The sequence below is a fragment of the Colletotrichum spaethianum genome, assembly GCF_022836535.1.
Source record: "Colletotrichum spaethianum MAFF 239500 DNA, contig03, whole genome shotgun sequence".
Taxonomy (NCBI): domain Eukaryota; kingdom Fungi; phylum Ascomycota; class Sordariomycetes; order Glomerellales; family Glomerellaceae; genus Colletotrichum; species Colletotrichum spaethianum.
Window position 1 is genome coordinate 1,193,959 of NW_026054773.1, and position 14,534 is coordinate 1,208,492.

Below are 14,534 nucleotides of genomic sequence, written 5' to 3' on the forward strand. Positions count from 1 at the left end.
GATCGGCACCGGCGGTATTTCACAGTGCCGGTTGCTCCTGGCCCAAGCCCCGTCGCCGGCCTCGAATAGCTGCGTGTCTCACACCGTCCACGGCTCTAGGCCCCTTCGAGTGCCTGCAATCGTCTGAGAGAAACCTCGAGGCTAACTAAGAATCTCTCGTCGCACAGAGCCCTCCAGTCGACCTGTTAAACGGCCAGTTTCCCGGCCACCCTTTTCCGCCCGTCATCTTGTACGAGGAACTCGGTCTCGCACCATTTCGGCTTCACATCCAGCCACAGTCACTCTTTTGCCGGACCCTGTTCGCCTTTTTCTCAACATCACGCTCTTTCTAATACTAATATTCTAATCACTTTCGGTCGCGCCCAATTCCGCTCTTTCCCTGCGTAGCCGATTCCTGAATTTTTCTTTTTTTTCCCACCCGTCTTTCCGTCTCCGACCACCAAAAAAAGCTTCCTGGAGAACTTAATCGTCACTCTTTCCCATTACGGAACTTCGACCCGTCATCCAACCACCCCTTAACACCCGCCCTCGACTCACTCACCACATCAAAAATGGCGTACTACCAACAACAGCAGTCGCACTCCGATCCCGCCTACTTCACAGAGGGCCACGACGAACCCCAACGGCCACGGATGGGCTCTCGGGACGCCGCCAAGATGATTGCGAGGCAACGGCAGGAGATTATCGCCAGCGAGCTTTCCCGGATAGCCGGCGATGAGTACTTGGAGGACATCATGAAGCACATGAGGCACATGGAGGTGAGCAAGGACGGAAGGAGCCTCCGTCTCAATGGTCGGATACTGACTGCGTAAACCAGGATGAGACGATGCCTGATGCCAATCTCATTGACATGCAACGAGAGATCCAATGGTACATGAGACCCTACCTCATCGACTTTCTCATCGAAGCCCATGCCGCCTTCGCCCTCCTCCCCGAGACTCTCTTCCTCACCGTCAACCTCCTCGACCGGTACTGCTCAAAGCGCGTCGTCTACAAGCAACACTACCAGCTCGTCGGTTGCGCTGCCCTGCTGATCGCTGCAAAGTATGGTGACAAGAAGGACCGCGTGCCCCAGATCCACGAGCTCAACAACATGTGCTGCGGCCTGTACGACGCCGGCATGTTCACCCAGATGGAGATGCACGTCCTCAACACCCTCGAGTGGACCATTGGCCACCCCACCGTCGACTTCTTCACCCAGCTCATCGTCGCCGAGGAGCACGACAAGGTCGAGGTCGAGCACATGGCTGCCTACATCTGCGAGATCGCCCTGTACCACCGCGACTTCGTCTCCACCAAGCCGTCCATCATGGCCCGTTCCTCGCTGGCTCTGGCGAGAGCCATTCTTGGCGAGCCCGAGATCAACGACGGAGAGTGGGACCACGTCGAGAACGTTACCCTCCTGACTCTGTCCCAGCACCTGCACAGCCCTTCCGTCGCGCTCGCAAGGAAGTACGCTTCGCAGCACCTCTCGGGCGTCGCCAAGAAGCTCGCGTCCTTCATGGCCCACCAGGCCAGCATCGCCCGCGCCCAGTCGGGGGGGCCTCCGAGTCCGCCTTCTGAGTCCGCCTCAAAACATGCCAACATCTACAGCACCCCCACAAAGGCCACGCCGTCCAAGGAATAGTGGAAGGCTACATGACCCCTCCCATCACCCCCGACGGCGCGGCATACGGCACCGTCTCCAAGGACGCTTACCCGCTGCCCCCAAGATGTCCGGTCACCCCCACACCTCAACCCAACACCGCGGCGGCGTACGTGCAGCAACAAGTGCAGCAACAATACGCCCCGTTTGTACACCAACACGCGACGGGTCACAACCTGGCCTAATGTCGACCACCCGAGTCGAGACCAGGGCTGACTTGACTGTCGGCCCGCCCGCGGAGTCCCACCAGCGAACCAACGCTACGATACGGGCAATCGAAGCCTTCCACTCATTACACCCGTGGCAGGGCAATTGAGCGACCTCCCAGGAAGCGGAAGAAAAGAGGAAAAAAGATTGTTTGCCGCATGCATACAGAATGGTTTTTTTCATCAGCACGTCATGGCATCGAGCGATTTGAATTTTAATGCAACAAAGTCCATTTTTCACTCAGCAGAAGTGTCCCAAAAAAAGGAATACGGATCATACCCCCCAAAACCCCTCAAAGTCATTTATATTTCCCCCCGACAGCATTCAGCGGCTTTTATTACACAACAACCCCCCAAACGAAAGAGTTTTACGTTCGCGAGATGTCGCCCCAGGAAGGGTGGAGAATTGGAAGCATCGCGGTCGACCCTTTTCGGAATCGGACGATGGATCCAGGAGACGAGATATCGACACCTCGACCCCGACTGTACGATTGCCACTGGGCTCGACAACCAGCGAAGGTCAGATTGCAGGGTCTCAAGAAGAGATCCAACCGGATGGGAAATCTTGAGGAGCCAAAAAAAAGTGGAATTGGTTTATTTTTTCGACGGAATGGATCAGGCTTGGACGGTTTCCGACCACATGGAAAGAGTCCTTGCTCGGTTCGAGGAAGGGATACTTGCGGCCACCGAGCACACGAAGACTTCCCGGGCCGGTTTTGCCTATTTTTTCGCACCTTGAGATTTTACCCCATTCCGGGATTCGGTGGACGGATCAGTTTCTTCCCTCTTCTTCCTCGTATTGTCATTGGAAGGCCGGATATCCCCTAATGGGCCCAACAATGGATACAGTGGGAAGATTTGATGGGACGGAATCGGTTTGGCTCACAACGTTATTTTTGGAGAGAAGGCTGGATTTTCCTTTTTTGCTCTCTGCTGCCCACTGGCCAGAAGGAAACTCCTGGGACGGGCACGGAGAGGCGTAAAAGGGGACGACCCGTTCAGGTCGTCTGATACCCCCCAGCCGGGGTGAGAGAGCCCTCGAGACTTTTCGTATACCCGCATTTGCACTCCCCCCTGTGTAAGGTAGTTGTACAAAGGCACAAAAAAAGAGTAAAAATTCTTTGCACTTTTTTTGCTTTAATTCCGAGACAACCGTCTGCATCCATTCATTGTTCCATGTGAAGTTCCCGTGTGCTTGTGTGATAGTGATGTCTAAACTGTGAACAGCCTTTGTGGCCTGGCAATGGTCGCACCCAGGGCGAAAACCCACATGGGAAATGACAAGGCTGGACACGGGAGCCGTTCCCCCCCTTCCCCTTGCGCCCCTGGGAAGGTGGCTGCTAATCATAGCTGATGCATTAGCGACGTACACGTGCGGGATGGAGCGGCGGCGGCGGGCGGGAGGACACCCATTGGAGGGAAGGGTGGAAAGGGCCTTGTCTGGTGCTGGGTATTTCCATCGATTATGCATTGACTTTGGGAGCCCGCAACGAGCCAGGTACTGCTTCTGCTTCTGCATGTCACTGCGAGATTGTTCTTGTGGGAAAGGCACGACGACTGGCTGGGGCAAAGGCCGCGATGCGAGTGATGTGTCGGGCATGGCATCCTGTGATGGATTCGGGGCACGTCGGTGCGGGAAGGTCGGGTTGTGATACAGCGTTCAGAAGTGAAGTTCTGGAGCGTTCATTGTGAGGGTTTGGGAAGTTTGGGAATTTCGGCAGCGAGGATTACTGCGTCGAGCTGAGAGCGAGTACATTTGACGCTTGAGCTGAGCTGAGCGGCGGGGACGATTTTGGGAGTGACAGGACGATGTTGGGGTGGGAATGATGTCGTGGTGGGATGGGGCTAGGCTGTTTTCGGACGAGGGTGGGGTAAGGTACGGGGGTACGTTGAGATTTGCAGACTTTGGGACGACCGGGGTGGGATGACGGGGGGCTTGCTTTATTTTTGGGTCGGAGGGAGGTTGGAGGTTGGAGCGCCCCCCCTTTCTGCAACGGCCTTTGTGTGTAACGGCGTTGGAGTGGATGAGAATGGGAATGCGGGCTTGTGAGCAAGGGGTTCTTTGATCAAGTGAAAGAAGGATAACGGGAGGTGGTGCTGCGGCTTGGAGGTTGAAAGGGGGCGTAGGAAAGCATGAAAGGGGGCTGCAAATGGCTGGCTGGGGGAGGGCGGGAGCGGTTGCAGGGTATCGCGAACCGTAGCATGTGCGTACGCAGGGTTTAAGATGAGTGGTTCGATATCGAGTTATGCTTGATGAGGTCTTGCGGTTTAGTGGCCCCTTGATAACGACGGGCATGGGAGGGGGGGAGGTTCAGGCCGCTGTCTCAGGGGAACCCTTTCTGCTCGCGGAGCGGAAGCGGAGGGGTCGTGCATTGACGGTCGTTATGCGGATGGACGGGCTGGACGGGCCCCGTTGGATGAGCTGGCCGTGTGGCGCCGTGGAGCGCTCGGTGCTTGCGGGAAATGTTCGTCATTTTTGAGAAGTGAAGGCCTAGTGGTTGTAGATGGTTGTTTATGAAGAGATGACTCACAGATTGAGATTTCCCAGAATGCGGACCACATAGATGTGCGATCTGGGGACCACCTTGCTCGGAGGCTGGGGTGGGTAGGACGAGCCTTGGACGACAGACTGTGTCCTGGCTCCCACGTGCGGGGGTGGACGCTGCGGTTGTAGTTGACAGGACGCACGGGGATGGGATGGGATGATGGACGCGTACGGGGATGTGTGGTTGGGCGGTTTGGTTGATCGTTCGTCTGATCTTATAGGGTCCGGAGTCATGCTATAGCCGTGTGCGCTGTGTGTCGACGGGGGCCATCCCGGGTTCGGCCGTCTGTGGCTTTGCACTAGGGAGCGCATTGATGAGTCTTGCGATGGGGAATTGCTTGATGGTTGTTGTTGGATGGCTGGGTAGGTGAAGAGTTGTGGGTTGACGCGTCGAGATGTCCGGGATACGGGTCGGTACCGCTGCTGATAAGAAGAGCATGTTTTGAGGATGGAGATTCGAGATGGCGGTGAAGGTCATACCATATGATAGAGCTGGGGCGGGGATTTTGGCAGATCTCGCCGCAGAGAACGGAGCCGCCGGTTGTAGACCACCTGCATACGGTAGATATTAGCTTTAGGTTTCCTATTTGCTTAAGGTTATACGGGATGTCTACATGAAGCCACTGGGAGTTGATACCGGCTATCTAATCCCCTTCTAACTACGCCGTCTTCCGTGCATATGCTGGTAAGAAGCGAAGAACGACTGATATAGACAGGACGGAACAAGGCTTTGTGTGTCTTATCAGGCTTTGGGGGTTGTGGTTGTCCACGATGGACAGCGCAGAAGTTGTTCTGATAAATCCCACGTCAGTAAGTCTAATGCTTCTCCGACATGGAATTCCCAAAACGTGTTGTAAATAAAAGGGTTTGCGCCTCAGGATTCTCTCGAGTGGAGGTTCTTGCACGAATTGATGAAAGCTGGTCGGTGAGGCTCAACGTCGTGCTTCTCGAGCATGGTAGCGTTCCTAATAACATCTACCACATATCCTAGCGCAGACCATGCGGTGACAGTTTAGTGACGACCGCTACAGTCAGTTTTCGACGTGACCTGTTTGTTCAATTCCCATCTCCAGACAACTCCCGTTATTCCTAATTGATCTATCTACTCGGTATCAGACAAAGCTAACTCTAACTCTATTGATATGGATTTGACGACCATGTTTCCAACACCAACCCATCAGCCCTCGAGATAAGTTTCCTTCTCGACATAACGATTCTGAGTCGTCGGCTCAAAACCTCTGGCACTATACATCTGTCTCTTTACTGCGTGTCCTACGCCTCGGTATCAAGATGATTGATCCACTCCTCCCATAGATCATCGTCTTCAGCCTTTTCACCCGGCACAGAGCCCTGGTTGTCATACACGGACGGCGGTGCTAAAGCTTCATTTTCGTTCCAGCCCGGCATCATTCCCATATACGGATCAAGCCCAGATCCCAGTGGAACACTCAAACTATACCCACGGCATCTGGCGTTGTGTCATCATCCGGATGCATCTCAGGGGTAAGCCGTGGTGGACTGCCTATCAGTTGTCCCCATGCGGGCATCGACGGCGTAAATTCCAGCGAAGTGCCAAAGAACGGGACGCGGATGCCAACGTACTGTGTCCCTCTTGGTATTCCCTCAACTTCCCGAAGGTTGACTGTGTCTGGCAGTGCTGGTGCTGACGGATAGGTCGCACCAGCTTGCGCGGTTGGGAACTCAAAAGCCCTGTGAACAGAAACCCCCGTGACTTCGGGAACGGGGACATTGACTGCAGCCTGGTCTCCTCTGAGCAAAGTCTCACTCGTTCTTGAAGACAGCGGAATTTGCCCTTGTGGTACCGCTCTGTAGGTGGTCTTTTGCCGGGCGTCGGATTCGGACAACTGTGTCGGTTGGCGCCTCTGCAGTTCTCCCTCGGCAGGTAACACTAGCCCCTTAATCGTTAGACCTTCAGGTTGTAGATTTAGTTGTACCATAATCGTAGCTGTTCTCGCCGATAAAGCAGCCATCACAATCCTTTCCGAAAAGTTTGGTGAGGCTCCGGCTACTATTGCGAAGACTTCAAGCATCATTTCACGGACCTCTGCGCCGGTCGCTCGGTATTCCAACTCAGTTGGGCGGTCGCGTCCAAGAGCACTGTTGGCTCTCACATTGAAGAGGATATCCGAGAGAACACTGATGTGTGCGCAGTAGATATCTTCGCAAACTACGAACATGTCAGCCAATGACCTGCGGGACCAACCATCAACTCGTTTCTAATGTCGACACGTCAAGGGGCCTTGAGACTCACAGGGACACGTAGGCTCAAAACGTGCTTCCGGGAACAGTATCCACCAGATCTTTCGAAAGACATTAAAGGTAGCCTCGGGGTTTTGGTTCGGCCTCTTTTTTCTGGCCTGCTCGGCTACTCTTGCAACCGCTGAACGCTGTTCCTCGGACATGAATAGTTCGGGGTGCTCCAGTGAAAATGGCTGACCCTGCAAGCGGTGTCTGTCATCCAAATGACGTCTAATCAGAGGGGGCTTAGACCACACCCTCGTACCACAGAATTCGAGGGCTGTAAGCCGGCTTACCTTAGGTCACTAAGCGATCTGAAACTGGTTCGGGGACGACAAGTGCCTGATACAGGTGCGGGTACATGACTGAATATGCACACAGCCAAGTTTTGTCGGTACATTTCCCCTCACTACTGGCTCTCTTGCTTGGGTGACGTCCTTGGCCTTCGTCGCCATCTCCCTCATTCTCTGACTTGACGCGTTTTCGGCCCGGCTTGGATGAGGACGGTTGTGCAGGGGTTGTCGAGGAGTCCGCGACCTCCGCCTTCTTGGATTCGGCGGCTTCTTTCGATGAGGAGCCCCCTTCATCACCGGGCTCATTGCTATCAGAATCCTCATCGTCACTATAGCCAGTATCATCGACGGGAATTCTATCATTTGACAAGCAACGGCTTCGCACACAATGGCAACTTTGCCTTAAGAGCTGTTGCGTTCCGACCGGTAGTTCACGGATGGCGGTGATGACGTCTTGAGCGTGCTGTGGATTGGCAAATAAAACCTACCCAATCGACAGGAAGAGAGCGTCATCGTCTTTGCTGTCGTCGTCTTCGTTTTCGACTTTTTGCCCGGTGTTCTCTGGCGACTCGGGTGGCTGTGAAGACACGTTTTCGGTAGTTCTCGGACTCGGAGGCCTGCCCTTTGCGGGGGCGGGGGCCGGAGCGGGGCCGTTCCTGTCCACCAACACTAGGCCGTGTGCCAAAGCTACGCAATCGCTTGCGAGGCACAGGACCTGGAGCCTTTGGCTCTCGGCTTTTCGGGGGTGTGCCACGCTTAGTCAAGCCGAAGGATGGCAAGGTATGTGAGAGAGCTGCAAGTTCCGCGATTGTTTGTACCTGCTGAGACGGCCGTGTTTCCGCATTCTTTGATTGTGTGCTCCAGTATTCGTGTTTCGACGGGACGCCCATACTCAAGCCCCACTCCCCCCTCCAAGCCACTATCCGCCAAGCCTCTCCTGGCACAGCCCGTGCCGCTAGGATTGGTGCCAATTGCAATTCAACTCCTGAATTTGAACGCGTCGCGCTCGTCGCTCAGCCCATCCCCAGCATCAGAGCGAGTGAATAAAACATCAAGTTTGCTGACGAGGTCCCATCGTCTATCATTTACGCCTCGCTTCCTGTCTTCCTTCACTCAAAGTCACAGACCTGGCGTCTCAAATGTCGCCTCCCTAAGCGAACGAGCTTCTCTTATCCCTGTCTTGCTGAGGGGTACTTAACCTCGAGCCTTTTTGTTTCGGACCTCTGGGTCCCACGACAAAATCACAATGTCAAACAAGAAGAACGAGGATATCGAGATGACAGAGATGGGCGAGAGGGAGTTTGATGAGCGGGTAAGCTTCCTGCCGAAGCCTGCGCCCCATTACCGGGCTCGCGTCGATAGAGGCCTGGGTAGCATCCCCCGTCAACTCGAGAACAGCCCTGGTGCCGCTGTTCTGGCCTACTGCTTCTCCTCGATCAGTATGACGATTGTGAACAAGTTTGTCGTTTCGGGTTCATCTTGGAACTTGAACTTCCTTTATCTGGCCATCCAGGTATGCGCCGCGACAGTCTGGCATCACATCAAGACACTGCAGCTAACACCTGTCCGATAGTCTGCTATTTGCACGGCTGCAATCTTGGTCTTGAAGCAAACGCGTTTAATCCCTAACATAGCCGCCTTGGAAAGCGGAAAGGCCAAGAAATGTATGCCTGTGACAGCCAACCGACGCTCGTGCAATTCCTGGCCATGCTAACACCGAACCAGGCCTCCCCGTGTCTGTATTCTTCGTCGGCATGATCTACACCGGCATAAAGTCTCTTAAGTTTCTATCTGTTCCGGTATACACTATCTTCAAGAACTTGACCATCGTTGTCATCGCCTATGGTGAGGTCCTATGGTTCGGCGGTAAAGTCACCCCGCTGCTTCTGCTGTCGTTCGGCTTCATGGTGCTCAGCTCCGTCGTTGCTGCGTGGGCTGATATACAGGCGGCCCTCAATGGCGTTGGGCATTCGACGGAGACTGCCGCCGCTATCTCGACCCTGAACGCTGGGTACGCGTGGATGGGGCTTAACGTCTTGTGCACTGCCTCGTACGTCCTGGGCACGCGCAGGTTCATCACCTCGCTGAACTTCAAGGACTGGGACAGTGAGTTTAAATTACCCATCAAGCATTGCAACTCAAACTGACAGGAATCGAACAGCTATGTTCTATAACAACGTTCTCTCGCTCCCCATCATCAGTGTTTGTTCCCTAGTGACCGAGGACTGGTCTTCGGCCAATCTGGCTAAGAACTTCCCTGCCGAGTCACGCAACGGCCTCATCATTGGCATGCTCTATTCTGGCCTGGGTGCCATCTTCATCTCGTACTCGTCTGCCTGGTGCATTCGCAAGACTTCGTCGACTACGTATTCTTTCGTCGGTTATCTGAACAAGCTCCCGCTCGCCATCAGCGGCATCGTCTTTTTCGATGCTCCCGTCACGTTTGGTAGTGTCTCGGCTATCCTCTTGGGATTCTTTAGCGGGCTTGTCTACGGTTATGGCAAGATGAAGCAGAGGGAGCAGTCCAAGCAGGTCCTCCCCACTTCCCGGACGGCCATGAGCGCTAGCTCTCAGAGCCAGAGGGATGCATCTAGCTCATAAGCCATTACATGCCGGGTTACTCGAGAGAGACCAGAGAGGACTCGAAGTAGTGGAGAGGCAAAGAGCCCCTAAAAGGGCTTACTAGCTGGTCAAACAAGTATCCACTAGACAACCACCACCATTTCATATATCTTCTGTACAAGACTTACTTGATAAGCCCTCTTTTAGTCAACCATTCATTTTAGCTTTGGCGTAAACCTGCGTCGCAATTATCACTGTTGGACAGAATGAGATAGACTTCGACGACAAAGGCTAGTCATTGAGACCAACGTTAGAGAAAGGCGATGGCACAACGCCGCTGAATTAGTGCCTATAGCCAGGGGAACTGGGCTCGGTCAAGGGAGAGGAACCTGGGGGGCATATAAGGAGCAGCTGCGGCGGACCTAGGAGAAAGGCAGGTTGGAATAACAGTCAACACCCACCCCTCCCTACCTGTGCCCATCGTCGACCTCGTTACTCTGTACGACTCCAGCCTCTGACATGGATTCATCGTACCATTAATATGCACTTCTTTCCAAGTACATACAGTCCCTCACTTTCACAGCGCAAACGTCTCTCATAAAGATTGCTTTATTCCATCTGTTATAACTTACTAGTGCTACGTAGGCAGTCTGTTTTGTTCTGACTATCTGACTGAGAGTTGTGACTGTATAAAGCTAGTTGAGAACTCACCCTCCCCAAATAAACAAAACTAAGACATCTTCGCACTCCATCATGCATAGCTCGCCAATTTAAGCGACCAATAGGTGAAAAATACTAAAGAGTTAGAACTTAGAGACGCTACTTGCCTTAATTATATTACTGAAGCACTTGGGTACTAGTGCTCAACCGACTCTAATCTACCTTGGTCAACGAGGTTCTTTTACGCACTACTGCCATCCCCGTGAATCACACCTAGTGATTGCTGCACATATTCCTGTGATGATGGCGGATTAGCATGGAGGGCAGCAAGCTGTACGTTAAATACGAATATCGCAAGATCGGGGTTGAAGTATGTTATCTAGCTCTCGACCCATCTAACTATCATTTGGTAATCTTTTATCTATTTCTGGTTTCGGGCAACAACCGCATGATTTTAGGGTGTTCACCACTCTTGGCCCACTACATAAGTCAAAGCACCCACTTTTCGGCCACCCCTGCATTTCGGCCACCAGAAAATGCCGCCCAGCCACCCATTTTCTAGATGCCCTCTAACTTCCAACCATCACAACATTTTCCATTCTTCACCAAACAATCTCATTTCTTCAGCATCTATTCTTTATAGCCTAATGCCCCAGTACACAGAATTTAAAGTCCATCGAGCGCTTGCTGACATCTCGGATAGGGTATCTGCTCGCGATGCCTCTAAGCGATAGGGAGTACCACAATCAACACTCCAGAGCCGATTAAAGGGTACCCAACCTAGAGCAGCAGCATTTAAAGACCTCCAGAGGCTCTCTATTAGTCAAGAGGCTAAGCTAGCTAGCTAGGTGCAAATCCAGGCTGACCTTGGGCTTGCGCCAATGCACCAACAAGTCAAGGAATTTGCCTAGCGTATCCTAAATGCTATAGGAGATACCCGGCCTCTAGGAAAGAGATAGTTAGATGCCTTTATACAAAGAAACCCATCTATCAAGGTCCAGAGAAGTCAATCCATCAATTCTAGACGTGTTAATAGGGCATCTACTAAGATTATCAGGGACTGGTTTAGGTATCTTACAATCCCAGCAATATCAGCCATTTAGCCAGCCAATAGATACAACATGGATGAGACTGGTATCCTTGAGGGTCAAGGAGTAAACAGGCTAGTACTAAGCAGGGCAGAGATGAAGTCTATACGTAAAAAATAGCCTGGATTGCGAGCCTGGGTATCTATTATCGAGTGTATCTCAGCTAATGGCCTGGCACTACATCTGCTTATGATATATAAGGGTAAGATAATCTAGCAGCAGTAGTTTCCTCTAGATCTTAGCCCTTATGATAAATAGGAGTTTATAGCAACAGAGAATAGATAGATAACTAATAAGACTACTGTTAAGTGGCTGCTAAAGGTCTTCTTGCTGCAGACTACCCCCTCCTAGCCTAATCAGGCCAGACTGCTGGTCCTGGATGGGCATAGGAGCCATATAACGACAGAATTTATGTGGCAATGCTATATTAATAACGTCTATCTGTTATTCTTGCCGCCACATACCTCCCATGTCCTTCAGCTACTAGATCAGTCAGTCTTCAGCCTAGTCAAGGCAGCCTATCGCAAAAGGCTCCAGCCTAACCTCAGCCAATAGAACGATTCAACTATAGTAAACAAAAGACACTTCTTATCTTATTACTAGCTGGCATGCCTAGCTAAGCTGACAAAAAAGAACATTCTAAGTGGCTAGAAATACACTGGACTATGGCCTGTTACTATGGATAAACCTCTTATAAGCTCCTTACTGCTGCCCAAGGCAATAACACCAGCAACAACACCATTAACGCCACTTAACAAGGCTGCCCAGGGTATCCAAGGTATCCAAGATACTCAGGATATAGAGGGATAGGTATCTGCTTTATCTGCTGTTGTATGGTCTACGCCTAGGAAAATAAGGGACCTTAATAGTCAACTAGACTTATTCAGCAAGCTAAATCAAAGCATCACCACACAACGCCAGCTCTTCAGAAAGGTCAAAAAAGGCTTCCAAGAGCAGTCCTTCCAGCTGGCTACTGCCCAGCATCAGATACAGCTTCTCCAGGCCCAAGTCAGCAACACTACAGCAAGGAAGAGGAAGACTGTCAAAATCAACCCTAATACTAAGTTCGCCAACATCAGCGATATACGGCAAGCCCAGATCGAGGCTGGCGAAGTTGAGATTGACACAGATGAATACAGCGCATCTGATTGCCCTAGTGAAGCAGAAAGCTGTATCATAGTTGCATCTGGGCCTCGGCGATAGTTAATTGAAAAGGGTGGTGTTGTTGCAATAGCTTCGATTTCTGGTGGCCGAAATGCAGGGGTGGCCGAAAAGTGGGTGCTTTGACTTACATGTCCGGGAAAACCCATCCCAGGAGTTAATGCCGACAGGTCAGTCGCTAAAAAAGTCTTAACAGCATCAGTAAACACGGCCCCCTTCGCCGCCACAGGCAGAGGTCGGCGATCAAAAGTCCTCAGTCTTATGAGTGTATATTTGAATGTACTTTTCTAACTTGGTTACATTAGAGGCTCTACTCTTCTCCTAGATACTTTTAATCTTGTTCTTTTCTCTCTGTAACGAGCTAGCTTGAGTCCCGATTTCTTTCCAAACGTCGAGAACTTTACCAAAATATCTCTCAATGGTGTCCCCCTGACGATCCGAGGATATGATGCTCATGGATTTATCGACGTGTCATCGATCCACTTCATCAAAGCTGATCCAAGAGTTAGGTGTTATTGGATACATATCTGTGTAAATGTTTACACATCTCCCTCCAAGTGAAATCTTTATTATTACGGGATAGATACGTAAAAAGACTCCTTCTGAGAACTATTCGAAAACCGTTATTTTGGGGTGTCTCATGACCGGATCCAATTGAGTGAGTAGATATAAACAGCTTTGTTGACGTATAGTCAAACTAACCTAATATCGCTTTACTATGTAGGGTTCCTACAGTTTTGCGTTTTTATGTTTATAACATAAATGAATACATACTAAGTACTTGAAATTACTCTCTTACACGTTATTTGTCACTATTTTATGAGATCCATCTAAACAACGGCCGCCACAGTTGAAGCAATCCAGGCAAATATCAAAGTCCCCACAGTTGCAGATTGAACAGTGATAATAGTTTATATTATCTGCAATGCTGAGCGTACAGATGTCGCAAAATCGGGCCATCGCATTATGAGGTCTTGTTTCCACCTCTAAACCAGTTTGCAAATCATCTAGTGAAACCCCTCTCTGCTTTACAGATCCAAGCAGTAGCTGTAAAGTTTCAGGATGTCCACAACTTTTGGCCCACCAGATAGGTGTCCGGCCAAACCAATCCTGGGAATTGATGTCCACAATTTCAGTTGCTAGTAGGGACTTAACAACCTTGTCATGGCCTTTTCTAGCCGCTACAGAAAGAGGGGTTGATTCGTAGTGGTCTGCCCAGTCAGCAGCTGCCGAGTCCCATTCCAAAAGAGTAGTAACTATTGCGCTATGCCCCTGGTTTGACGCAAGGAACAGTGGCGTTCGGTTTATGTTGTCTCTCGAATTAGGGTCGACGTGATTTTCTAGCAGAAGCTTCAAAATAGATGTATGGCCACCGACTGCTGCACACGAAAGGGCAGTTTGGCCGGACCGAGGGTTTCTGTATTCTAAATGAAGACTTCGCTTGCTAAGAAGCAACTGGACAGTTTCTTGGCGGCCTCGTGATATAGCGGCCTGGAGAGCGTTGCCGTAGTAGCCGCCCTGGGCGTTAACGTCTGCTCCCTCATTGAGAAGTATCTGGATAACCTCTTGGTTGCCTTGTGATGAAGCGGCCTGGAGAGCGTTGCCGTAGTAGCCGCCCTGGGCGTTAACGTCTGCTCCCTCATTGAGAAGTATCTGGATAACCTCTTGGTTGCCTTGTAATGAAGCGGCCTGGAGGGCATTGCCGTAGTGGCCGCCCTGGGCGTTAACGTCTGCTCCCTCATTGAGAAGTATCTGGATAACCTCTTGGTTGCCTTGTAATGAAGCGGCCTGGAGAGCGTTGCCGTAAAAGCCGCCCTGGGCGTTAACGTCTGCTCCCTTATTGAGAAGTATCTGGATAACCTTTTGGTTGCCTTGTAATGAAGCGGCCTGGAGGGCATTGCCGTAGTGGCCGCCCTGGGCGTTAACGTCTGCTCCCTCATTGAGAAGTATCTGGATAACCTCTTGGTTGCCTTGTAATGAAGCGGCCTGAAGAGCGTTGCCGCAAAAGCCGCCCTGGGCATTGACGTCTGGCTGACCCGATAACAGCCTTTTTGCTGTTGCTGTGAGCCCCTTCAAGCACGCGTAGTAGAAACCCGTGGCCTTAGGTAATCCCGG

At 51.6% G+C, this 14,534-nt stretch overlaps 3 protein-coding genes across 3 annotated transcripts; all 3 read left to right on the plus strand.

Annotated features, from left to right (window-relative positions):
* Positions 1–551: 551 nt before the first annotated feature.
* Positions 552–1,627, plus strand: ColSpa_01820 (G1/S-specific cyclin CLN1; the record flags this gene model as incomplete). The annotated part of the gene is made up of 2 exons (XM_049268032.1): positions 552–758; positions 818–1,627. The coding sequence occupies 2 exons, from the start codon at positions 552–554 to the stop codon at positions 1,625–1,627; spliced, it is 1,017 nt and encodes a 338-aa protein (XP_049123989.1).
* Positions 1,628–1,638: 11 nt separating this feature from the next.
* Positions 1,639–1,830, plus strand: ColSpa_01821 (uncharacterized protein; the record flags this gene model as incomplete). The annotated part of the gene is made up of 1 exon (XM_049268033.1): positions 1,639–1,830. One exon carries the CDS (start codon positions 1,639–1,641, stop codon positions 1,828–1,830), a length of 192 nt encoding a protein of 63 aa, XP_049123990.1.
* Positions 1,831–8,194: 6,364 nt separating this feature from the next.
* ColSpa_01822 (GDP-mannose transporter) lies at positions 8,195–9,549 on the plus strand (the record flags this gene model as incomplete). The annotated part of the gene is made up of 4 exons (XM_049268034.1): positions 8,195–8,461; positions 8,522–8,612; positions 8,674–9,054; positions 9,110–9,549. The coding sequence occupies 4 exons, from the start codon at positions 8,195–8,197 to the stop codon at positions 9,547–9,549; spliced, it is 1,179 nt and encodes a 392-aa protein (XP_049123991.1).
* Positions 9,550–14,534: the final 4,985 nt, after the last annotated feature.